Source organism: Sander lucioperca, chromosome 2 (assembly GCF_008315115.2).
Source record: "Sander lucioperca isolate FBNREF2018 chromosome 2, SLUC_FBN_1.2, whole genome shotgun sequence".
In the NCBI taxonomy this organism is placed as follows: domain Eukaryota; kingdom Metazoa; phylum Chordata; class Actinopteri; order Perciformes; family Percidae; genus Sander; species Sander lucioperca.
Genome location: NC_050174.1, coordinates 46,182,048 through 46,209,433, shown reverse-complemented (window position 1 = coordinate 46,209,433; position 27,386 = coordinate 46,182,048). Strand labels below are relative to the sequence as shown.

General features: G+C 40.6%; 1 protein-coding gene across 2 annotated transcripts; it reads right to left on the bottom strand.

Moving 5' to 3' along the window:
* Positions 1-7,414: 7,414 nt before the first annotated feature.
* rab35b (RAB35, member RAS oncogene family b) lies at positions 7,415-26,799 on the bottom strand. Of its 2 annotated transcripts, XM_031302217.2 has the most exons (6): positions 26,468-26,792; positions 23,652-23,702; positions 23,429-23,552; positions 14,517-14,641; positions 14,202-14,326; positions 7,415-8,558 (listed from the first exon to the last, which is right to left on the bottom strand). In XM_031302217.2, the coding sequence occupies exons 1-6, from the start codon at positions 26,517-26,519 to the stop codon at positions 8,430-8,432; spliced, it is 606 nt and encodes a 201-aa protein (XP_031158077.1). In that variant the 5' UTR covers positions 26,520-26,792; the 3' UTR covers positions 7,415-8,429. The 2 variants fall into 2 exon arrangements, with proteins under 2 accessions (XP_031158077.1, XP_031158078.1); XM_031302218.2 differs by lacking the exon at positions 14,202-14,326 and having other exon boundaries at positions 8,452-8,558; positions 26,468-26,799.
* Positions 26,800-27,386: the final 587 nt, after the last annotated feature.

Below are 27,386 nucleotides of genomic sequence, written 5' to 3'. Positions count from 1 at the left end.
AGAAAAAAATGCATACCTTTTTGAATGAAAATCTTTTTTTTAGAGAGAAATATACCTGTACGTTGTTATTTCTAGGCTGTTTGTTTTTTTCATGCGTGTCCTAACAGTGAGCGGAAATTTCACTGGTGAGTTGGACATATCACTCATACGTATGTCTAATTTACTGTTGGGGTGTGACATGTAGTAGAGCTGGGAAGAGATTCATGAGTACTTCTAAGTTTTACCCAAATTGTTCACCAATAGGATGCGTAACACCAGGAAAACGGCAAGAAGCATCATGAATCTCAATTATTAATCCAAGAGTGCCCCATAAAATGCAACTTCAGCTGACAGTTCTTGGACCACTTCCTAATCAGTCATCCTTTATAAACAAGAGAAAATCTATATCAATCTGGTGTCTGCCTGTTATATACCATGCTAAAGCCAGCAACCAATTAGCTTAGCTTATAAATCATTAATAAAGAATCAAGAGTGTCTCACTTTCCAATAAACCAACAGCAAACGTTAGCAAGTCATCTGTAAATACAAATATGAATAAGTCATTAATTAAGGGTTCTTACAATAGGCTAGACAAAAGTCTGCATTTGTAAAATAAATTGTTAAGAAATTAGTTTTGGTCCAAATGCTCTGCAGACCTGTTCCAGGAGGTCAGAGGTCAAACCATTGATTGGCGAGTCTTCCTGATGAGTTAAAAAAATTAATAAAAAGATGTTTTATTTAACTGGGAAAAGCCTTATTGATATTAAAAAAATCTCTTTCTCAGGCATGTCCCGGCCAAGATAGGCAGCACTAACAACAAGTAACTGGGAAACAGAAAGAAAAGATAACAAAAAATATCAGAATTAAACAGGTGTGATGCAATTTCTTTCTAAAAATCTATTTAAATGGCACCTTAAAACAACCCAAAAGCTAATTTATCTAAACATATGAAATAATCAAGACCAATCCAAAACAATGCAGTAATGAGACTAGCAACATTCTGAAATACCTCAAAACATTGGCAGCCAGAAGAGAAAGCATCCAGTTTCTACAGCAATGATTTGAATTAATAAAAGCGACAGAAAATTTTGCAATTTTAGATCTGACTTTAGAATAGAGCTGGGCAATATGGCTAAAATTATTACAATATGGCTTCTTTCCCCATAGTCATTTCATATCTCGATAACGACATATATATATATATATATATATATATATATATATATATATTGTTATCGAGATATAAAATGACTATGCTATATCACGATATAGCATGTTTTCTGGTACGTCAACATATAAAAAGTCCATATGAAATAACCACATGGTAAAACCTACTTTGTATCCTCCTGTATGAATTAAATACTTGACAAATGAAAAGTACGTATTACGGAGTATTTTCTCATTTTATGAAAAACCTTTGTGCAAAATGAACATAACATGCAAGGATCAAAACGTAAACCGTTGTCCAAATGATATAAAATTTACCGTAATGAACGCTGTTTTGTTTTTTACATTGCGATAGAAAAGATATAAAAATTAGGGCTGTCAAACGATAATTTTTTTTAATCGCGATTAATCGCTGAAGTTCTATAGCTAGTCGCGATTAATCGCATATTTTATCACATGATTAAAATTATATTATTTTGCATTTCAGAACAGTTTTTAAGTACATAACAATCAAAAGCAATTTTTAACAGTGTATCTTGATTGGGAATCAAATGAATGCAAAGAAAGTTACTTTATGAACTTGATTTTAAGATTTGTAATTATTTATACTGTAAACAAAAGAAAAATGTGTGAATCTGTCATTATTGCACAATTCCTCCAAGTACCTAACTAAAAAACTAAAAATCCCTATCCTTACCAGAGTCAATATAGTGTTTAGTAACTCCTAAATAATGTTGATTACTCACTGATGTCCAGTGATCACCGGTTAATGAGACAGCGTTTGCAGCACCTTGCAGCTGTCCAGTATGGCTGCTTTCTCCGTGTGGTATGTGTATGGTGAAACTACTGTCCCCCTCGACAGCAACGAGACAGGTCAACTGTAGTACATCTTTAAGACCCGACCTCTACGATGCTGACAGGTCTGCAGTTAGTTGCCACCCGTTTCGCAAGAGCTGTAGTCATTTTTTGGGACTTGGTTTCATCCACAGGTCGGCAAGTAGCACTCTCCTGAGTGGGTAGCATGCTAGCTGGTAGCATAGCTCCGTAGGTGGTAGCTCAAGCTTGACGTGCTTCGGTGATATTTTAATTCGGCTTTAGACAATGTGCATATCACTTTCGACTTGTCTACGAGCCGTCCGGGAGTTTTGGAAAATAAAAAGCTCCATTCAGACTTATTGCTGCTGTCTTTCTCCATCGTGCTAGCAGCCTGCAGTAGGAGGATGTGTTACGAGGAAGTGGCAGCTTGATGATAAGTAACGGTGCTGCAAAGGGTCAAAATAGTAGCCTGTTAGGCACGACGCAAAGCTAAGTGAAGTGTAAAATAAATTAATAAATGCCGGCATGCGATTAAAAAAAATGAATTGCGTCGCGTCGGCCCTTAATCGCATTGCGATTAACGCGTTAACGCTGACAGCCCTAAAAAAATACATACGATAGACATCATATTTTTATATTGTTTGACAAGATATATCGTCATATCGCCAAGCCATACTTCAGAAGCTTCCAGGCATTAGTGAATCTTTTTTTTGTTTTTGTTTTACTCTGTATAAAGGGTGCCTTATTAGAAAGTTCTTTGACTGCTCCTGACTGAAGGGAAAGTGTGAGAGTGGTTGGATTCAAACATCCATGTTTTCCATTGTCTGATTGACAGGTGAGGGAAAGATACAGCGGCCTGCAGCAAGCTTGGATTAAACACCAGTCTCTCCTGCCGTAATATAACCAGACTGTATTTGTCTCACTTCATGTCAGTTTTTTGTTAGAAAAACAACACATTGTAACATATTTGGATCTGTCCACATTATGTCCTGATTATCGTATGTTTCTTGTTTGACTGTTTGTGTTGTTGAAGACTGTCACTCCGACACTGTAGACTGTACTGATTAATTTTTTAATTGAAAGCATTTTCTCAAATGCTGCCTGCTGCGTGTCGGTGTGGTAAACATCCTGATGCTGCCGCTGTGGGTCAAGTGTGTGTTGCAGTGACAGATGGACATGCCATCGAGTCAGATGTTGTTTTGGAATTTAGTGCATTCGGTGGGCTCATTGTGCTCCGTGTGAGTGCTTCCATTCACCACTGACTTACAGCACTGTTTTCAGAATGCTTCAAACTATTCAAAATATTTATCATGCAATTTTCTTAGCATTTGGGGGGATTTTTTTGTACAAATAAATACTTTACAATCTTCCTGTCTCCCCTGACTTGGCTTTGAAATACAGATGCTTCCCTTCTGTGGTTCTCACAGTCGGGGCGTGTTGTAAATAACCTAATGATGCTTCTAACTTTCCCGCTGAAATACGAGAACACCATCATCTGCAAAGAATAAAACAATAGCAGTTTTATAATACGGAATTGCAAACAAGCAAACTGAATGAGCAGCCGTAAGAAGCTCAGACCAATAATATCACAACATGAGCAAACCTGTCACAATGTCTTCTTGTCATCTCAGCTGGTCGTTAAAATACATTAACACAAAGAAGGATTTTTATAAAAAGTCAAATAGGTTTGAATGAATTCAATATTTATAAAAATCCTTACCTTTGAATGAAGATCTTTTAGTAGCCATGCTAGTGGTGTGGCTTCATTAATGTTAATTTCAGTTGCTGCACCACTTTTGGTCCCAACTGAAATAGCTCAACAACTATCAGATGGATTGGTATGGAATCTGGTGCAGCTATCCATGGAGCCCTACGACTTTTCCTCTAGCGCCACCAGGTGAAGGTTTACGGAAGAGGATTAGGGTCACGTGAAAAAATGTATTTAAATTCCGTGATTAAAGTCAGAATTCTGACTCTTTTTTACTTAAAAGAAATTGAAAGAGTCAGAATTTGGAGATTAAAGTCAGAATTCAGATTCTTTTTTTTTTCTTTTTACTTAAAAAAAACAACTCACAATTCTGAGAAAAAAGTCAGAATTCTGACATTAATCTCAGAATTCTAACCCTCTTCCCTGTATTGTGTGGATTGGGACTAAATGTAGCTAAGATGTTCATGGTTCCCAGGTGATGAATCCTACTGATTTTGTTGATCCCCTACTTTTCCTCTAGCACCACCTTGATAGTTGTGTTTTTGAGTGAAATGTCTCAACAACTACTGGATGAATTGCCATGAAACTTGGTACAAAAAAACCCTTCAGGATGAATTGTAATTCGGTGATCCTCTGTTTGTTATCTAGCGCCACAATCAGGTCACAATTCCAATGTGTTCGATACTTTGGTTTATGACTGAATGCCTGCAAAACTAATGACATTCCCATCAGCCTCAGCTGTCATTTGTGTTTAGTGCTAATTAGCAGTTGTTAGCATGCAAACATGTTAAACATACGTGAACGTGGTAAATATGACCTGCTTAAATCTGCATGGTAACATTGTCATGAGAGTATGCATGCTGATGTTAGCATTTAGCTCAAAGCTCTTGCCGAAGCTGCTAGCATGGCTGTAGAGCTTAGTCTTTTTATATTCATTTTCCAGGGAATGGCTGCAAGTAATGGCAATAAATGCAGTGGTCTCTGAAGCTAGCAGACAGAGCCGGGTGTCCAACCTCAGTATTTTGTGAGTACGGTCCAAAATGTGTCTGTTGCATCAAGCTTATGGGTCAAATATTGCATCAGTCATATTCTTATTCTCATCTAAATCAGGGAACGTTTCTGTCTTTACACCTGTGTTCTAAAGACAGAAATGTAGACATACATACCAAAAGGAGCCACACACAGTTACAAGTACTGGATAAACCTTAGACCATGGGTCTTCCACATTTTTTAAGCCAAGGACCCCTTAACTTAAAGACAGACGGAGCAGACTTCATATATTGTATAAAATGAAGTTGCATGTTAAACTGGGCCTACAATTACAGACATTAATGATGGCTCTGCTCCAGCAATTAACGTTATTAGTTACACCTGTTTGACAAATCAAAATGTCTGTGAAAAAGATCTGTTGAATTGTAGATTCCCGCTACATGTGTTCACCCAGCATATTTATATTACTACGGAAGCATATTACATTCACCATAGAAAAAAAAATGTAGACACCTTATCTTGTAATATTGAGAAAATAACTCATAATTTTGAGAAAAGATCTTGTAAAAATGCTTTTAAACAAAAGTTTGACTCGGGTACATTCACAAAAAGACCCTAGGTTGCATTTTGGCGAGAGTTATGCTTTAAGACCTATATCACGACATCAAAGTACAACGAAATTGTCTTGCGTGACAAAAGCAAATAAATGTATTCATATTAAATAAAAGCGACACAGAGTAATAATATTCTGTTCATATACAGCAAATTATATTTGCACTATAGCGAAAGAAAGAACTACAACACCACGGAATAAAAAAAAAGTATTTCAATAAGCATTAGAGTAGCGTTGCATGGACGCAGGAAAATGTAAGACCTGTTTAAAATGATTTAAGACCTAGAACATAACACTTCAGCAAATGACTTTTTAAGGCCTAAAATTTTGAATTAGAAATTTTAGACTTTTTAAGACCACGCGGAAACCCTGTTTTAAGTGGTGAAAGCAAAGGACGACAATAGAAGAGATCTCGTAATTATGAGATGAATGCATTTTCACAACAGAAAACAGCTCTCTTGTTTGAAGCTTTCAGGCTAGCTGATGCCATGGAAGCAAATAGGCCTACAATGAAAGACAAAAACAGACTGATTTAATTAGTTTCTTCTTCAAACGTGTTGCTGCTAAGGGTGAAAACCCAGAATTCCTCTCCTGAAACATGATGCCGATTGATTCCCTGTGTAACACTGAGACAGAAAGCAGCAAGAGGCTTCCAAAGACCAGTTCACACTTCCTCACATACAATTTTATTCACAGAAAAGCAACAAAAAAAAACAAAAAAAAAACAACACAGGTTTAAAATGAAGTTAAGACCAAGTCTCAAAATCACTGACACATGAGATCAGTCATTATGTGTCAAATATTTATTCCTTTAAAACGTTTATTACTGATTAAATTCATGTAGGGAAAAATGAATAGTACATCTCTTTTTCTCCAGTGTACAGCAAACCACAGCTGACGAGTGTATTTCAACCGTAGCACACGGGGCATGTTAACACATGCACAGTTTGGTGTGCCAATTATGTGTGTATGTTCTATACTGAATATAAACACACAAATATATTTATATATACATACACGTAATGAATAGAAACCATAGAGTGTGAGATTTGACACCATATCTAGGCCCTGGAGGCCACTGTGACCTCTCAAATGCGTATCAGGATCCCTGACTGGCTGCCCGGAGTCTGCCCAGAGTCTGAAAACTAAATGTTTCCAACAGAAGCTCAGCCAATATCTATAGCTCTTTCCATTTATTACTCTCCCAATTCAAAAATAAAGAACAAAAATATGTCAGTTATAGACATTGTACGATGCTTCGGCCTCTTGACAAACCCTGGCGGTGCCCGTGGAGAGGGAGAGGAGCTCAGGCCCGGGCCCGAACACACTGGGACCCGGCGCTGCAGTTCATCCTCGTTTTGTTCTTACGTCATCAGTCCCACTGTCTGCCACACTCTCATCGTGAATGCCAAACAAAACAAAAAAACACTGTGCGGTAACACTTTAATTGAACAGGTAGCGAGGGGTTGTGACGGAGGAAAGCAAAGATGACTAATGTTTCAAGGTCTGATGTCAACTGTTGAAAATATTCTGCAAGCTGAGAAAATACAGTAAATCTTTTGATCTTTTGACAATCTAAATGCAAGTCAGGCATTACCTTTTACATACCCCTTCAAACAAAGTGTTACATGCAAGGGCAAAAAAAAAAAAAAAAAAATACACAGTCTGCTATGGATTGGAGATCACCGCGACGACTACGAGAAGCCAGTTTCCAGAGTAAGAGCCCCGTCGTGACCCGTCGTGCCCCTCGGTGGACCGAATGCAGGAGGTGAGTCCGGAGCTGTTGATATGTGGGTGGTTTTGGAGGGTGGTGGGGGGGGAGGCCAGTGGCTGCAGAAGTACAGAGGGAAATATGGAGAAGGAGGGAGGGCAGCCCCAAACATTTCCTGAGGGTCCCCTCATGCCCTGATTCCCCCTGCCTCATGGCCAACCAGGGGCCACTATGGCACCAGGTCAAATGAGAGGCGCCACTGAGCTCCTAATATATATATATAAATATATATATATATATATATTTATTTATATATATTTATATATATATATATATATATATTTTTAGATATATATATATATATATATATATTTTTTTTTTTTTTTTTTTTTCTATATTGGCAGTATCATTGTTTGTTTTTTTGTTTAAAATATTGAGGAAAAGATTTAAAAAGCAAACTCTGAAAGCAGTAGTAAGACTGAATGGTGAATGGTGCTTTCAAAGCCAGACGTCCCAGAGCTCCAGGAGCTGTTCAACTGCTCTGCTGCACTTTAAAAAAAGCAAAAAAAAAATGAAGAAGAAAAAAAAAAAAAAAAAAGACTGTTGGCTCAGCACTATTGGAGGTTAGAGGGGAGAGGGTGGGAAAGCTTGGCAAAATATAGACAAAGAAAAAAAAAAAACAGAAGTCACCAGTTCTGTCCATGGATTAGTTGCTATAGGTCGTCTACCAATCATCATCATCTGTGGGACCCCCCCTCCCCGCAACAAGTCAAATAAAAAAAAAAAATCTAGCAGTTCATGATCTCTTGGCGTGAGCTGTGGTAACACAGGTGTCCGAAATGTTGAAACTGTAGAGAGGTGGTGACACCTCCACTCTTACTCAGACACACCTCCCAACCAACCAAACATCCCCCCCAAAAAAATAAAATTATTAAAAGAAACAAACAAAAAAAAAAAAAATCCAGAAAAAAGGTGAAACCCTCCTCCTCCTCAGGCGCAGAGTCTGACGTGACCCTGAATGTCCCGTGTGCAGTGGAATGAGAAGGAGGGCTGAGATACTGAGTGTGGGGGTTATGTGGAGAGAAATCGGAGCATTATGGTGTTCACTTGTCAGCTTGCAGATCCTTTAACAAAGGAGGACCTCAGGTCAATAGTGCCCGTCTGCTGAATTCCAAATAAAACTTGATCTGACGTCTAATAAAATCTGTACACTTGTTTTGAAGTCTTCATGATTAGTTTGTCCAAAAGGGACTTTTTATTTTTCCTCCATTTTTTTTATTTATTTATTTTTTTCATCTTTCACCGTATATTTATTAAATCTTTATCTGCTCTTTAATTTAGATGCTCTGAGTCCCAGCTTGTGTATATGCATGTGTGAAGATGGGAGAAAGAAACAAAAAAAAAAAGACGCCGCCGGCCTTTTTTTGTGGATGGCTTCGAGTTTGCTAGCAGCACTTTTTCTTTCGTTTACTGTTCCGGGTGAGTTTGACCACGTCGTTCTGTTGCTGCTGCTGCTGCTTGGCGAGCACCTCCTTCTTGGCTCTTAGCACTAGCTCGGTGATGCAGTTGAACATCTACAGGAGAAGAACAAAGCGGAGCCGGGTGGTGAGTACAGCAACCAGACTGTAGGAAGAGACGGGCTCAAAAAAACAAAAAAAAACAACTGGGGCTGAAATCTAGGGATTTTTTTTTTTTTTTTGGCAGTTTGCAGATTTATCTGTATCAGTGTTTTATTTGCTTGATAACCAATTAAGTTAATGAATTAATAAGTGCTCCGCTACAGCTCTGTGTCTGTCCCTCTGCTTCGGTTTCACTCACCACTGAGTCTGACTTAATGTCCCACCCACAACACTATCATTTTCACTGTAAAAATGCAAACTGCATTTCGTTGTCTTTGTACACAATGACAATAAAGTTGAATCTAACGGTTCCAAATATCCGTTATCCGTTTCATTAACTACTAATAATCGGTATCGGCCTTGAAAAATCAGTGTCGGTCGATCCCTACTGAAATCTGCTCGATGTGCCCCACCAAAGCCATCAATATCCTAGCATTTACATAGCATTAAAGGAACAGTTCGAGAAATAGGGTTATTCTTGCTGAGAGTTGCCTGTACAATATGAAGCTACAGCTTAGCTTAGCATAACGACAAACAAACTAGCCTGGCTCTGTCCAAAAGGTATAAAAATGATAAAGCAACCCTACAGTTAGCTAAATAATACCTTATATGATGTTTGTTTAATATGTAAAAAACCAAAAGTGTAAAAGTGCCTATTTGTGGTTGTACAGGGTGTAATATGCCACCGGTTGCCTCACCATAATAATAAGACAAACAAGACATTGTGTGTGATTTAGTGAGCTTTAAAAAAGGTGCTGGTAAGCGGGTTTTATTACCTTTACACAGGACAGGTTAGTTGTTTCCAGTCTTTATGCTAAGCTAAGCTAAGCTAGCCATATGAAGATGTCGAGTTGGGCTTTAGGAAATTGTGAGGGTTTTTTTTCCCCTCAATGTTCTGACATTTTATAGAACTAACAATACATTGAAAAAAAAACTAGGGCAGTCACTGATCATGAAAATAAACTGTAGTTGCAGCCCTAAAGTGTATTTCCAAAAAATATTCCCTTAAGGCAGTGGTTCCCAAACTGGGGGGGGGTGCCCGGAGTTATAGCAGTGGTTCTATGCTAAATATAAACAAATAATGCATGGTTCTGCTGCACTGCTAGCAAAGCATGAACCAGTTTGTGAAAGGACTGTCAGGTGTAAAGCAGACGATGAAGCTACACCAAAACGCCACTACTACCAAAACAAAGACAAGAAAACACACAGAGGTGACCACAAAGCCCTAAGGAGCAGACTAGAGCTGTAACAATTAATTGTCTCAGAAATAATTGCGATTAACAATGTAATTGTCTCTTTCAGTCAGATTTTAAAAAATATGTATTACTTTTGCAAACAAATTCAAGTTTTGATTGAATCCCAGAATACATCTTGTGGTTATATCACTGTCATGTGACACAGGTACACAGCCTATGAAGTAAACCCCGCCTCTTTATTATAAAACATAAAATTGACAATTACCATCAACAGTCATACCCCTTAGGATCTAGCTAATGTTGGAACTCTGGAAATCCAGAGTTATCGCGAGAGCACAATTTGAATTTGCTCAGCGAGTCACTCTGGCATTGAGTAATGATGCTCATTAACTATGCCCCTGTAGCCGAGCTGCACCAATCACATCGGTGTATCTGATATAGGCGGGCCAGAGGCGAGCTAAACAGATGACGACAGTTTAATCTACCAGTTAGCTCCGCTGGTAGCTAAGCGCATGGGACTCTGGATACGTCACCCTGTGTATTGTTGTGATTGGTCGTAGTGTTATCCAATTGCGTGCAGTGAGATTTTCAAATGCATGCTTGGTGCCGCCCCTCGAGTTGGGCCATTTTCATTACTCAATGCCAGACCCTTAATCTTTCGGATTTGGGTCTGGATTTCCAGGCTGAATTAATTGCGGTTAAACAAAGAAACGGCAATTATGTTAAAAAAAAAAAATTGCAATTAGACAATTATGTAATAATTGTTACAGGCCTAGAGCCGACTGCCAACCTCCAGGTCGAATCACATTGTGTCTCGTTAACTATCCCTTGGCGGGAAACAGCTGATCGATGCAAATCTCTCTCTCTCTCTCTCTCTCTCTCTCTCTCTCTCTCTCTCTCTCTCTCTCTCACAGACGTTTACGAAAAATAATCTGCTAGCATAAAGTGTAAACAGCTGTGTAACGTTGTAATCGAATACATAAATAAATGTAATAATTAGTAATAATAATTATTAGTTTAATTTTTTTAATTAATTTTTAATTTTTGCTTTTTTTGTTATTCACAATACTGCGATATATAATGGTATCATGAGTCTACTTGCTCGATTATCAAGGAAAATGCACAAAATACTAAAATGTATTATTTTACTAAATTAAAGATTATTTTTGGGGGCATTATTTTAGGCCTTTATTTGTATAGGGCCACAGGTCGGAGTCGAACCCGCGGCCGCTGCGCCGAGGAGTAAACCTCTATATATGGGAGAGGGAGAGGTTTTTTTTTTCTCGATATATGCAAAAACCTTCAGTAAAAGTAGAAGTGCAGCCTACACCGTGGTGAAACTTTCCGGGCTCGTTTAGAATGTGACAGGTAACTCAGACGCCAGGAAAAATACACATATCCACCAGCAGGGGGCACTATAATCAAGGTGCGAGCATTTCGGCTGGGAAGATCGTACTAGAGCCCGACCGATATTAGGCATTATCCAAACTAATCAGTATCGGAATTTGTAATGGCCGATAAATTAATATTTAAAATATAAAATAAAAACAGACGAAACACCCTTGCATAGTTTGTCCACCAGAGGGCACTCTACAACGTCCCTGTTGGCAACACTCGTGTTTAACCCTTTAAGTTTCATATCTTAAGTTTGTATTTTTATACATTTTATTTATCAGAACTTTAATATATTTTGATATTCCTCTGTTCTGTTGTGACAATAAAACAAACAAGTTTATTTTAGCGAGGACTCGTAAATAACTACAAATTACTAATGTTAGGGAAATCTGTTTGTTTTGTCACGCGTTTCTGGATTTTTTTTAAAAATATATAAATCGGCCGATATATCGGAATATTGGATTTTTAAATCACCAAACATCTGTATTGATATCGGCCTTAAAAATCCTTTATCGGGCGGGCTCTAGATTGTACATTCAAAGATCCTACATTGACGCGTTCCCTGACTTTAGCTGAATCTTGTGATGTAGGCCACGCCCATTAATGCTTATGTTTTGCAAAAATCGTGAAAAATATATACGCAACTTTTTACATAAATGCGAAACCTACTTGTGAACTCTCCCTAGGTCGTGAGTCCGATCTGCACGAAAATGTGTATGTAGACTCTGTGGACCCTCATGATAAAAAGTTATCAAAGTCATTTTAACAGCACCAGCTGTATACAGTCGGTAAAGCGACCTGGAGACTGCAGTGCACACAGAGTGTGACGCACACAGCACACCTTTTCGTTTACTGAAATCGCACATTTTTCGCTGTTATGTAATCGCACAGCGTGACATCGCGATTGCGATTAGATTAATCGTGTAGCCCTAGCATATAGGCCTATGTATTATGTTATATCACTAAATAAATACTTGAATCTACAAAAGGGGGACCCTGCAGAAAACGTTTGGGAACCACTGCTTTAAGGAATGCTGTGTACAATAAGCCACAGCACAGTGAGCACCCTGAGACAGCCTGCTGATCAGCAGGTACTACACAGCATTCAGACATGCTGCCTCATTCATTCATTCATGCATACCAGACATGTCCCAGAGACCACTCCACACAAACACGTCAGTCTGCACCAGTGTTGGGCAGTAACACATTACTCAGTAATATATTCCTTTTCCACATAGTCTATATCCACGACGTTCCACTTCCGGGATTGCTCCGTTGCCGCTGGAAATTCCAGAGGAATTTCACTCATTTAGGCCTTATATCTGTTGTCTTGGGCTTCCTTTGTGTTGGCAGTTTAAACTCCGGTCGATTTATGAGGACTATGGTTAACTGCTCCTCAGATCTCTGCAGGGTAAATCCAGACAGCTAGCTAGACTATCTGTCCAATCTGAGTTTTCTGTTGCACGACTAAAACAACTTTTGAACATACACAATGTTCCACCAAAACAAGTTTGCTTAGCACCACCCAAGACGACTGTGACTGGTTTAAAGAAATGGCAATAAACCAGAGCACGTTTTTCTCCCATCCCGGAATGCTGTGTGGACTAGCCAGACCCTTCTCCGCAGCGCCGCGGTGGAGGAAGGTCTGGCAAAGCGAGACTACTTTCCACAGTAACAAGTAGCGTACGGGATTACAATTTCCAAAACAGTAATTTCATTACAGTTACTAATCCAAAGCAACGCTGCGTTGCTGCGTTACCCAAACGTGATTTGTTTTTTTGCCCAAGGTAGGTTTTCTTATATAATGACGTAATTTAGCGTGCGGCAGGTCAGGGCCAGGGCAGGTCACGTCGGCTACAAGCCAAAAAGCCAAACGAAGGATGACGGAAAGAGGAATACTTCCAACAGCTGGAAGTATTGTCATTATATAAAAGGCTCTGACCCTGGTGGGAACATCAATGACATCCAACATGTCACTGTGGCAAGGCAGCGTCCCTCTCCTCTCTTGCCTTGCGCACACTGGCACAGCGAGTTACTATGATTGTGGAAATCTGGATCGCCAGGTCCTTTTCATTATGTAAGTTTATGTGAAATGCGACAAAAAAAACGCAATAAGCCGTAAATGTTAATGTGCGATAGTCTTCGCATCACACAGTAACAGCCTGAATGCAGAATGTCTGCAGTTATGCAGTTTGGCTAATTGTTGACTCCTAATTTTATTTATTTTTTTGAAGGGGTGGGCCGCGAAAGTAATACAGTAATTAGGGTTTTTCCTGGCTCGGAGTGGGCCTTTGGGGGGTGACGCACAGCAATAAACATGATCGCTCCGCGTACAGTAAAGGCAATGAGTCTGCGTTACCTTATTTGACAGAAGTCTATGCTTTTTCCTGTTATTTCTGACAATTTAATAAACAAAAATGTATATTATGTATGTATAAATGAAACCCCAATTAACAAAACTGCTTTAAAAAAAAATATTATTTAAATAAATCACATGGAGAGTCTGGTACAAGCTGACTCTAGACAATAAAACTGAAATTCAGGGCCCTATCTTGCACCCGGCGCAGCGCAGCACAAAGCCCGACGCAAGTGTCTTTGTTAGTTTAAGACCGACGCAGTTGTCAGTTTCCCGTCCAGCGCCCACGTCGTTTAAATAGCAAATGCACCTGCGGCCATCTTTGCGCCCCTGTTCTTACAGGGAGGTGTGTTCAGGTGCATTCTTGGTGTATTGCTATCTTATGGTAGCGGTAAGTGATCGTTTCCATGTATGATCTGTTTGCGCGCTTTCACTTCACACACGAGCAGATCAGTTTCTTCTCCTGAAAATCTCTCCTTTCTGCTTACCAAATCCGCCATCATAATAGCAACGCTCCAAGGTACAAAAGTGCCTGGCTTTTAAAAAGGGAGTAAGTAATATTATGACTTTTTTTTTAAGGAGTAATACATTACACTTTCTGCGTAACTTGCCCAACACTGGTCTGCAGTGACAACAGAAATAACGAGTTACCTCTTCAACGTTGATGTTCTCTTTTGCACTCGTCTCAAACAGGTTGATTCCCATCTGCTCTGCAAACTTCTGCGCGTCAGTCGTCTCGACCACCTTGGAGTTGGGGTCGTCGTTTTTGTTTCCCACTGAAAAACAGAAAATGTTGCCGGTGTGATGCAACAGGACTGTCTGGACTCAAAACAAACATTTTTCAATGCCGGCAAATTAAAAAATTAAAAAAGGCGTTGGCTAGATTCAAGGGTAGAGTCTATTTTTAGGTGAAGGGTGCCAAGATGTGCCTGGACTTTTTCTGAACACTGAAAGGTGCAAGCTCACCTAATATTCGGCACACGTCGTCACAGTTCTGGTTGATTTCATGTAGCCATCGTTTGACGTTGACGAAGGACTCGGCACTCGTGACATCGTATACCACTATGACCCCGTGCGTGCCCCTGTAGTATCTGAACATGCAGACGGAGACAGACAGTCAGCCTTTGACACCAGGGAACTCAGGGAGTCCCAGAAATTACAATTTGACTAAAAGATACATCCACACATATTGTGTCAACCAGAACACCTGAATACAACGCTAAGAAGTGCATTAAAAAAAAAAAAAAAAAAAAAAAAAAAAATCAGAAGAGGATTTAGAATCAGAACCAGAAAATTAGTTATTTCCAAGTAAGACAAGGAATCTGCCTTGGTGGTTGGTGCATACATAAACATATTAAACATGAATATGAAATAAACAATAAATACAGAAACAAATGTGGTCAATATAACGTTTAACATTTAATAAAAAAAAAAAGGCTGTATGGATTAGTGCAGGATGTGCAAAAATGTTGCGGAATGTGCAAAAGTTTAGGATATATAGCATCATACATGATGAAGATGTACAAATTGTACAGGAATACAAATATCTGGGAACAGTGTTTGACTCAGAGCTGAGACTCAACGTGAACGCAGACTGTATGGTCAAGCGGGGACAGCAGAGAATTCATTTGCTAAGGAACCTAAACTCTTTCTGTGTCTGCAAGAAACTTTTATGCAACTTTTATCAAACTTGTATCGAGTCTTCGAACTTTTTCAATTGTGTTGCCGGTAGGCCTGCACGATTCGGGGTAAAATGTGAATCACGATTTTTTTGCTTAGAATTGATATCACGATTCTCTGCCACGATTTCTTTCTCACGAAGTGTAATGTTTATTGCACACACGAGCCATGACAAAAACAAAATGGCAGTACGAAACATAGATTTTTTTTTTTTGGCACCTATAGCACACTGCGCATCACCACAAGCCTGTAAACATAGAGGCTTCAATAAATAAAGAAAATAAAGTACATACTGGCCATTTAAGTACAGTAGGCTACCAAAAATAGTGACATATAACACACTGAACTAAATATGGCCCTGATACAGGCTCTATCTGAACTCCTTGAACATGTCTAATTACATAATTAAAACATGTCAATCAACATGCTGCAGCTACAGCTTCAGTCTCTATAGAAATGGAGTTTGTCAATTGCCAATTTAAGTACAGTATCAAAAACAGAATGATTTCTTAGCTGATTCTTCAGCTGCCCTATCAAAATAAAGGCCGAAAAGGCCCCAAAAAAAACAACAAAAAAAACAAATTGATCATTTAAAAATTAAATCGCGAACAGGGGTGAAACGAGATCGCGATTTTCTAACGATTTATCGTGCAGGCCTAGTTGCTGGTTTAAGGGTTGTCTGTAAAGGACAAAAATGAATAGCATTGTTAAGGTCTGCTCCAAGATCACTGTCCTGTCCAGCAGAAAGACCTCAGCTCCCTGTGGAAGAAACAAGTGGTTTCAGAAAGCTGAAATAAATAATAACTCAACCTGACCATGCACTTTCTAGTGATTTTTTTAGTGAAGCTGTCAGGCCCGCGCTGTTACGTGGCTGCACGGAAAACAAATCGCTATGCAAATTCCTTTATTCCTTCATCTATCAGGCTACTAAACACAACCCATTGACCTGTGCACTTGTTGTCACTGGCATGTTGATGTTTTGATTGTTGTTATGGATTTATTTATTTGATCTACATGGATACCCTGAAAATCCAGAGTTCTCGTTGTAGCCGAGCTGCACCAATCACATCGGTGTATCTGATATAGGCGGGCCAGAGGTGAGCTAAACAGATGACGGCAGTTTAATCTACCAGTTAGCTCCGCTGGTAGCTAAGCGTATGGGACTCTGGATACGTCAACCCGTGTATTGTTGTGATTGGTCGTAGTGTTATCCAATTGCGTGCAGTGAGATTTTCAAATGCATGCTTGGTGCCGCCCCTCGAGTTGGGCAATTTTCATTACTTAATGCCAGAGTCCAGGATAACTAGCAAGCAACCAGAAAAGTTAACACAGGTGGCTAAAAGTAATGGATAATTAGTAGAAATAGTGACCATCTGGCCCTCTGCCAATGATAAAAACATCCTTTTGTCTAGACTGAGGCAAAGAACTTTATCTTAAAAGTAACTGCATAGTTTATTTAAACGATTGATACAACACTGCAACACTGAAATACATCAGAACAGAGTGCGTGACTGCTGCTGGGTTTCCATAGGCAGCGTTTTTCACCTGTAACCGGATTGTTGTGCCACCACAACATGATGCCGACGGTGTACACGTTTTGCAGACAATGAGTTGTTGGTGCTGCTATATACGTTTTCTATCAGTTTATATCTGGCCTAAAACAACTGTTTGGTACGTTTTCTACTCCAGTCACACACTTTGCTGCTTAACCCTTGTGTTATCCTCGGTTCATATTTGACCCATTTTTAAAATATTTCTTTATCAGAAAAGTGAGTTTCTTTCAACCAAATTTTCAGAAAAATAACGCGGATTGTTCCACACAACGCTCTTCACAAGTAAAACAAATTATCAGCCCTCTACTTTCTTTAAATTTGGATGTTTTACTAAATGTTATAGCATTCAAAAAAACATTTTTTATGAAAGAACATTGAAAAAAGTGACAAAAATGTCCGCAAAAGCTTCAAAAAACGTGGGGGGGAAAAAACCCACAAAAGCGTCAAAAGGGGCAGAAACTAAATTGACAAAGACATCGGAAAAAGTGACAAAAACATTGTGGGGGAAAAGCAACAAAAGTTTTGAAAAAGACGACCACAACATTGAAAAAAAAAAAAAGTTAAAATTTTGACCCAGAAAAACAAAAAGCTGCACGGTCGACAGGAAGACAACACAAGGGTTAAAAAGTTGTGTTTAGTTTAGTTCAATAACATTATAGTAATAGCAACAAGCTAGTCGTCATTGCTACAATGCTAATGTTACTACAATGCTACTACTACTAAAACAAATACATATAACAAACCCACCAGGAGCTGTTAACATCTCTGTAGTCATACAGAGACGTATCATAAAGTAGGCTATAGGAAAAATCACAATCTTTTAGTTTGCACGTATAGCGTGTGTGTATACACGGGAGAATGTATTGAAGGCACGTTCGTGACTCTGCCCTCTCATTGGCTACCGCTGTGCAAAAGTTGACTCGCAGTCAACTTTGGGAGAGCGGGGAGAGCGGTGAACATCCGGGGACTTTGGCCGCCGTCAGCGGATTTCGCTTGTGCCGCTGTTCTCATGGGGAAATCAAATGAACCGCTCTGCTTTGCCGTTATTTCAGCTGCCTGTGGATACCCAGCGTAAGGGAGGAAAGCCAACAGAACTGAGACCAGCATCTGTCCCACACAGACAACTAAACCTGAATGTGATGGACAGGTCAACTGTAACCCTGCAGCCAAGCATCAAACCGTGCACCAGGCATCAGAAAGGGAGCATCCCCACTGTAGCTGCACTCGCCAAACAAACACAAAGACCCTTTTGTCTGTCGGTCTGTCTGTCTGTCTGTCTGTCTGTGTGTGTCTGTGTGCGTTTGTCTCTCAGTGTTTCTGCCTGGCCTGACAGTTTAGGGATGCGGTGTTGTCTGAGCATGTTCCCAATGCCCAGCAGTAATGGGCCACCACACAGCAGGCGTGGATGGATATGTATGTACAAGTTTTCGGCCCTTGTGGCATAGGGGTTTAAGGCGCTGACCATGTGAACACTAACATTTTTAAAACCAGCCTTGCAAATGAAAATGAGAATAAATGTCTTATCGGAATAAAAGCATGGACTCACTAGAAGAAGTGAGAAGTTAAAAATGAAAATTTAAAAAAAGGTGCAATTTATTATTTATTTATTCTGGGATTTTTTTTTTTTTTTTAAATGCCCCTTCAGACATGTTTTAAAGTACGTGAAAATATACCTTGTTATGATTAATATTTTATTTAACACTCTGAAAAAGGGGGCGGAAGCACATCTACTCATTGAGAAATTCTGGATCTGGCCTGACCCCGCTCACCACTGGTGCTTGCGCTATGCCGACACTCATTCGGTGGCTACAGTCTAGCATCTACAGTACCTTAGGTTGACCGGTAGAAGAGCAGCATGCATCAAGATGGGTAGAACATCGGAGAGATACAGCCACAGGCCTACAAGTTTAAGTCTAATCAAGCATGCCTGGGCTACGTTACAATCTCAGATTTCATCTCCCCCTTAAGGAGAGGTAACTAATCGATTAGCCGATCGACAGAAAGAAGAAAAAAAAAATGAATCGAAACTATTTTGATAATCATTTAATCGTTTTCATTTAAGCAAAAATGGCAGAAAATGCCGTTTTCACCTCTCAAATATGGAGATTTCCTGCTTTCCTCTGTTTTATAGCATATTGAACTGAATATCTTTGGGTTTTGCAAAAAAACAAGACATCACCTTGTAATAATAATAAACCTGGTAATAATAGTTAGTTGCAGCCCTAGATACAAGTCAGTATAGTCAAGGAGAGACATTTTACGGGACATAAACATAAAAACATTTCTTAAGTGCAGGGGGACATTAAAAGGTCTTGATTTGGGCCTGAGGCTTCTGTCAGCTGTGGGTCAGCCACAGGGTCAGGCTAGTCTGCCGAGTAGACAGAGCAGAGGCCTGTACTACGAAGCAAGATTTGGCGTTAAAGGAGAATTCCGGTCGATTTCAACACGTAGCTCTGTTGTTTGTAAATTTGGAGTGCTGTCAGTAGCGAGAAAGACGAAAACAATCGGTGCTGCCTACACCGTGTTATCCTCCTGCTACAGTTTGCACCCAGGAGACTGAAACAGGGCACATTTTAACAACAACAACATGTTTGAAATGTCATTACAAGTGCCTACCCATGTGAAGTGATTCCTTCCGAGTGAACACAGTGAATCTGACTGCAGTAGATGTGAAAGAAATGCATGAAAGTTGTGCTAATTCATACCTCTGTTTAGTTCCGGCGGTGAGACGGCAGTAAGACGAGTGCTTAGGGACCGTCTACAAACTACAACACCGAAAAGAGATACAAAAATAGGCATATGCTTATTTTTTTTAAAGTGCTGTAGTACAACTAGCAGGAGACAAGTTATATTGAGATAAGTTTGGAGACACTACCTTATTTAATCATTAAATTAATAAATATCTTTATTATATCTCTTTTCGGTGTTGTAGTTTGTAGACGGTCCCTAAGCACTCGTCTTACTGCCGTCTCACCGCCAGAACTAAACAGAGGTATGAATTAGCACAACTTTCATGCATTTCTTTCACATCTACTGCAGTCAGATTCACTGTGTTCACTCGGAGGGAATCACTTCTTGGCACTTGTAATGACATTTCGAACATGTTTAGAGGCTAAAAGCACGTTTAAAATTTGCCCTGTTTCAGTCTCCTGAGTGCTAACTGTAGCAGGAGGATAACACGGTGTAGGCAGCACCGATTGTTTCCGTTTTTCTCGCTACGGACAGCACTCCAAATTTACAAACAGAGCTACGTGTTGAAATCAACCACAATTCTCCTTTAACGAGGTAACTTCAGGTTCAACCCAGGGTTTTGTGTATCACGACGGTGGATCACTTGTTACCGGGTTAAATCGCTGTGGTAACTTATGCTGAACACCTAACCTGCTCGGGAGCAGGTTATGTTGGAGATTAGAGATCAACCGGTGTTAAAGCACCGCCTACTGACCAATTAATACTCGATTGATAACAGCGTCATCGTTCTTAGAAGATCCGGTGGAGCTCTGTGCACGGAGAGAGAGAGAGAGGTGTGCTCATAAAAGTTAAAACATTTAGAGACCGACGTTAACATTCCCTGATGGGTATTTTTATGAAAGATATAGATTTTCAGCGGAGGGAATTACTAATAGGCTATTTGTCGGCATCTTGAGCCGTGCGTTGCCAATGCCACACATCGGTTTGAATTATGTTTTTATATTTTTTATTTTCTCTCACGATCGCTTACCACTGCCAGGCTTGCAACACAACAATATAATAGGCTAAAGCAACGGCGGTTTATGGAAAGCAAAAGTGTAATTATGGTCAGATCTTGTGCCTGACTGATGGGGAAGTGAAATTGATAAGCGTTGTGATTTACGCATAACAGCGTCAGCTGTTTTTTGCCAGCTTTCCTTTCTGCGTTTGACCTGTAAAACCGTGTCTGTGTTCTTCATATTTATGTAGAATTATAGTTTGCTCTTCTTATGTAAAATATGCCGCTCTGGTAGATGTTTGTGATTGGTCGTGCTGTGCAAACACCGCCTCCTTCATGTGAACGCGCATGTCGCTGGATTGGGAAACCCTGGGTTGATTAAACTAGTTGTTAACCACCGTCGTGACACAGCTTATGCGGGACCGCGGGTTGTTAGGTTAGGTGAAGCCGGGTAACTGAAGTAAATCCAGGGCATGTTGATCTTGATTCGTAGTACAGGCCTCAGGTCTCTGCCCATGATCCAGCTCCACGGGGAAATTGGTTTAGGACCTAATGAGGCACCATGCCACTCTACTTCAGCACAGTGAACAATTCGCCTTATGGGCAGCCTGCTTGGTGGAGGGATTCCTGCATGACGACTTGCAGCCGTCCTCCCAAACTAGGACGCTCATACTCCTCTGGGGCTGAGGCGTCAGCACTGCACAGGATTTCAAGCTTTCTGGGTGACTTTGGTGTTCCGATTGTCCTCACTGCAGCAGTGATAGTACATTATATCAATTATCTAACATTATCTGTCCTCCTGGCCCTGTTCGGGACAAAACTTGGACAGTGACAGTTTAATATCTTTTAATTAAGTGTCACCTCTGTCTGTTTTAGTCAAAGTCAAAAAGGAGTGAGTGGGTAAGATGACAGCAGTTTGAGCTGTAGGTCACATCAACGCTCAGACGCTGTCTCCTCATACAGTGAGAGCAGCCGCCCATTGATGCACAACTCTTATTTATTATGGGTGTCAAATCTGTGCTCTAATGTCAAGCCAGTCCATGTAAATTGCACAGTAATTGAACGGTAAGTCCATATTTCAGCAGAGCGCGGGAGGAGCAATCATGTTGGAGTGGTCTTCAGAGCGAGACAGCAGCAGTGACATCACCCATTGGTTTAGCGGAGTGCCATTTTAAAGCCTCGAGTTTGGCAAATTGGCCGTCATCGTCTCGGTTTTTTAAAACCGGCCGTGATGATTTTTGGACTGGAGAGGGCTGAACAAGAAATTTTTAGGCGACCAAAATGTTCCAATTAACTTTAATGAAGTGAAAAGTGAAGACTGTCAAAGTTCAAGGTGAAAACATGGACGGGATGATTGACAGGTCGCAGCGTAGCCACGCCTTAAAGCATTCCCTGCTTTATCGTCCATTTTAAAAGAAATGGGACCAGCATTTACTAAATGAACATCATGCTGTATTGAAGTAGACTTGAAACTAGCGATTGAGACCATAAACCCATCATGAAAATGTTTACTGAGGTAATAAATAGTAATAAATAAATAGGGTCATTTTCCCATAGTGTTATACAAGCCGACTTCTTTTTTTGCAACCAGTTAAGTCGCCCCCTGCTGGAAATAAGATAGAATGCAGATTTAAGGCACTTCCGCATTGGCTTCATTTTTCACACCTGGAAGCTCCGTTCATTCAAAAAAAGTCAATGCAGATTTGGGTTTAACGGACCCTTTTCCCAAAATGACAAAAGAAATTAAATAAAACGTAGCGGTAGTGGCCAATGCTGATAGTTTGTCTCTAAAGGACCGGACACACCGAGCCGATAATCGGCTGTTGGACAGTCTGGCCAAGTCAGTGACTCGAGTCTGTTCGGTGTGTTCCGTGCCGTCGTCCGTCGGAGGGGCCGTCGGCCTTCATTTAATTTATTTCGTATAATTGGCGGGGCGGGCACTGCTGGCAGTTGGACTCAAATGACCCATCTGATTGGTAGAGTGCTAACCCGGAAACGGGGAGCGGAATGAGTGTGACTAGAGTCTCTCAAAATCTGACGAAAATCTTTTAAACTGACCTTTGTCGATCTGAAATGAAGACAGATTCAGCAACTGCATGGCCTATTTCTCGCTTACAATGTTTTCAGAAACACGTTTCGGTGAACTATTTTAGTACAATATGAGATCGTATTCTGAACAAGCCGCCATTACTTTGAATTTCCAGAGAAATCTCACGTGACACGTTCGTCCAATCAGCTGCCGGTTTTCATTTTTGGGGCGACAATACAGATTAGCGCCGCCTGCTGTTATGGAGACGTATTACGTCTCGGCACTTTTTTTAAACCAACTCGGAGAGACTGATCAGTCCAACTGCCTTTTCTGCCAAGGGTCGGTGTGTCTACAGTTTTAGATTTCTGTCTCCACCCTATTAAAAGTGTTTTCATTTAAGTTTAATTTAATATGTGCTGTGACTCAGCTGAAGCCAAACTGGACAAAATTGTTTGGATTTAGATTTGTGTTTGTTGGACACATGTATTTGTACGAGTGGGAAGTCCTGCTGTCGTGTTGGAAGATGATACAACAATAATGTGGGTCCAACAATTTACCTGTACAGACCAAAATTACTTGCATACATCATTGTGAGCCGAGAGGCACACAGATGCTGTAGAACACGGGACAGCAGTGTGACACACACACTACAGCATAAGAGGGTAAGGACGCCAAGGCCTTGCCGTCATGTAGCACTGCAATACGAGTCAAGTCTCCCTCTCACATCTGTAATTAGGATATGTGGGGAATTCCACCCAGTTTCATAGCGCAGCACCGACTCAGTTTAGTTGTCTACAAACTGCTTCCTCAAATAAAACCTAATCTGAGGACCGCAGAGAGCCTTTTTTGGTTTCAGATTCAACTGCTGAAAGAAAATATCGAGCTTCACCTTGTGTGTGTGTGTGTATGTGTGTGTGGATCTACTTACGTGGAGGTGATGGTGCGGAAGCGCTCCTGCCCTGCTGTATCCCAGATCTGTAGCTTCACCTTCTCCCCGTTGATCTCCACTGTCCGGATCTTAAAGTCCACGCCGATCGTGGTGATATAGCTACCTGCAAACACGCATACCGAGACAAAATCAAGTTAGTGCGCTACAACAACAAAGTAGACTTGGCAATGATGCTACGGTGGCTAATGGTAGAAGCACGCACCTGAAAACGTGTTGTCTGCAAATCGCAGGAGGAGACTGCTCTTCCCAACTCCTGAGGACGAAAACACGAGCACAGAATGAGGTTTAGAGTCCAACAGGTTTCCAAAAATAAATAGAAAATGAGTGCATTCTTTGTTTTTGACTTGTAGCTTTCAAACACAATACTACAATAGTCTGAGGACAAACATGTTTTTGAGTTTGAGGTTGTTTTTTTTATATTATATTCTAGCTACCAAAGAGTAACCACGTGGCGGCTGCAAACCAACAAGACATCATCATGAACAGTTGCTGTAATCCTTTTACATAAAGATTAGGTATTTCAAAATATAAAAACAAAGTTGTACCTGTTGCACAGTGTACAAGCTGAAGGATTTAAGGTAAGCAAGGCTGCACCCTACACGTTCATTTAAAACATTTGATGACGCTTGTACCTACAGAAGCTTAATCGCTGCAACAGCAGAACAAACAGCAGCAGTTTGGGAAAGCTTGCGTCGAAGCCACAAAGGCAAGACAACAAATGGAACAACTCTATCTATCTGGGTTCCTAAAATTATAGTGCATAATAGGAAGAAATAGCTATTTTAGGAAGAAATAACAGTCATAACAGATGCCAGGAGAGGACAACGCAGAGAGGAGGAGGAGAGTGGGATGAAAAAGGAAGATTGATAAGCGGGATCAGTGCGGTCTTCAACAGATCAGTTGTCAGGTTACAGCTAGAAGTTAGAAAATGACTCTGCTGCCCAGCCTGGGGTGGGGTGGAACTCAGCATATAGAGCCTTGTGACTTAGCCTACCTATTGTGTTATTGTCATCTCATGTTTGATAGGTACCAACATAAAAGCTCTCAGGTTCCTGTGGTCTCCACGCTACAGAGTTTTGTTCAAACAAACAATAACCAAAGCTTCAAAGCAGAAGAGAGATCATCATCTTTTAGTACTTTTGAAGCTTTAATATTCCACCGTGCTGTCTAGCCACCACGCTTAAAAATAATTCCTCGGGGGGGGGGGGGGGGGATCATGCATAGTGATGAAACTATGCACGACATTTACATGTTCGACTTTTGCAGCCTGGAGCTTGAGAACAAAATGTAAAAGCAGACAACTACCATGAGCAGATATATCACATGCATGCAGTGTTATCCCCTGGGTTTGTGAAAGACTTAGGTGCATGTATTTGGTGGGGGGTTTAGTGGTCCTCCCTCTAGAAAATGTTACTTTTTTTATTATTATTATTATTATTCAATGCAATTTCACATCATTACGGACCATTTTGATTACCATATCTGTGTCTCAAATGATGGAAAAGCTAGAGCAGATAAATAAATAACACTCAAAAGGCTTGCTGAAGAAGTCCACTGGGAACCAACTACAATCATTAGATCTGAAAAAAAGTAATTTAGTTGGTTACTTCGTTTTCATGCCCACAATGATTTTACTTTGATGATTCATTCAGCTTAGGTGAACTAACTGCTTGGGTGCTGCACCTTGGCCTTATAATGGTAGGGGAAACCCTGGCATGTGCTACTATGTCAGGCCAAAAGCTTAACAAGTCCAGTGATGTGATAAAACTCAGCCTGTGCAGCTTGGAGATCCAGAGTGTGAAAAGTCTGAATCTTAGCAGTCCATCAGTCTACATGCCACGGTGGGGCAAAGGCCAAAGCATCTTTCCTATATAATCTCTGTGCAGCACTGCAGACACTTGTACTTCCATGCTGCAGCTGAGGAGACACTGGCCTCTGTGTAAGGGACATTGAAGGGATTGCTGTACTGCCTTGCCCTCTACTGTGAGCAGCCAGCTGATGGGGTAGTGCCAGGATCTGGGTTGTCAATGAATGCAAAGATCATTGCCCACAAAGGAGTCCTGCACGCTGAGGCTACACTCCTACTGAGGGTGAAGTCATTAAAAGGCATGTTCTCACTTCAATGGGGGAGATACAAGAAGAGCAGGCCTTATCAGTTAGATAGATAATGTAAACCTGTACATCTACCTGTGGCATTGTTTGCCATGGGTTTTAACATAATAAAGAAGCTAAACACAGCTAAAGTAACCATGTATTCAGTGGTCTTTGAACCTCAGCTGCGTGACTATAATATCGCTCTTAATGGAGTACTACAGTTGACACTTATCTGTCTTGTCTCACTTCACTATACTTTGGCTGGATGCAACTAACGTAAGAGACTGCAGTGCAGCATTCCTCCACTCTTAAGAAGCTAGCACCATAACGCTAGCTAGCTAAATAACAAACTGCATTTCAATAACAACCTAACTTAGTTGACTTAACACCGTGCAGCAAACGGGCTATTTTTAATCTCATGTATAAGGACTACAACTTCTTAGAATACTAGTGTTTCAGTCCAGCTAACGTTAGCAACATAACCAAGCCTGAAAGTGTAATGTTAGCCTAACTTCCATCGAGCTAACAAAGCAAACAAGCGATAGAGGGGCATGTGAACCCCGGTACAGTTATTTGGGTTACAGTGTGTGCTTTGTTGTAGATCTAAAATAAATGTCTTAGCCGATATGAGAACAGGACTAGAAAATCTTCAAGAGACAAACCCCGAAGATCTAGAGGCTATATCCGGCCTGATCGGCTGACATGCCCAGCCCGGACACACAACCTCCGCCCTGTCACCGCCACATAAATATGGCGGTTGTGTACATTTCACCAATCATTTCCATGCAGAAACTAAAAAACAACAAGTTGTAAAAGCATCATAGCAGCGAAGCGGGCCTACAGCTGCATTTCTTCTTCTCCCCTTAAAAAAAAAACAACAAGACAAGGCCCACTTCCCGTCCCTCATCCCCGGCGTCGGCTTACCGCTGTCACCGATGATGAGCAGCTTGAAGAGGTAATCGTAGTCCCTGGCCATGCCGGTAGCTGGTGGCTCACCCCCGCCTTGTGCCGCTTCTTTGCTCGGTTTGCTGTCCGACTTCCTCGGATCGTAAAAAAAACTCACCAGCCCCCAGATCCCCCGATACTAAAGAAAACGACCACTACCGATACTAGAAAGTGTTAGCCCCCCGAGCTGGCTGCGTTTTTCTCGGGGTTTCGCGGCGTCAGCAATCCTCTCCCTCCGCTGCAAACAGCCGGAAACTCCGCTTCCTTCTCTGGTGGAGCGGTGGAGCTGCACCCAACTCTGACCCAGCTTCACTGCGCAGGCTCCTGCTACAGCACAGGCGTCCCATCCATTGATGAACACTAAACTCATGCTACTAGAGGGGCAATAGATAGACTCGTACCGTCATGTTGACTACATCTACAAAGGAGTGTTCAAGAAATGTCAGGATCCTTTAAATTTCTTTAAAAATAACCCTTACCCTCTAGTGTAGAATAATATATTGATATATTGTGTAAAAGTACAATGTCCTGTACCCTGGGATAGCCTCGCTCTCTCCTCTTGTCTGGCATGTGTAAGATAAGACGTGTTCAGATTTACTGGAGCCAAAGTGCTCTTTATAAACATTTGTTAAACATTTGGAACAGAATGAAATATCTTAAAGCAACATCATTCATACTATATACACACTGCCAACCACAGAATGTGGTAAATCTACAATTCCGTCAATTTACACTAATCAGATTGATGCTACATAGCGAATCATTAAAATGTTCAAGCAGCATAAAACACATAGGAAACCTTTTGCTTTAGATATCCATCTGGGTCACTTTTAGTATGATGGTGGTTTTAGAGCCCTAAACAAGATGCTTCAGACAGCTTAAGTGACACTCCAGTAGG

Excerpts from the sequence above, each read along its gene's own strand:
- rab35b (XM_031302217.2), bottom strand. The coding sequence starts at position 26,519 with ATGGCCAGGGACTACGATTACCTCTTCAAGCTGCTCATCATCGGTGAC. Across the intron at positions 23,703-26,467 it reads GCTCATCATCGGTGACAGCG|GAGTTGGGAAGAGCAGTCTC; the intron begins GTAAGCCGACGC and ends TTTCGTCCTCAG. Across the intron at positions 14,642-23,428 it reads TTCCGCACCATCACCTCCAC|ATACTACAGGGGCACGCACG; the intron begins GTAAGTAGATCC and ends CTGCATGTTCAG.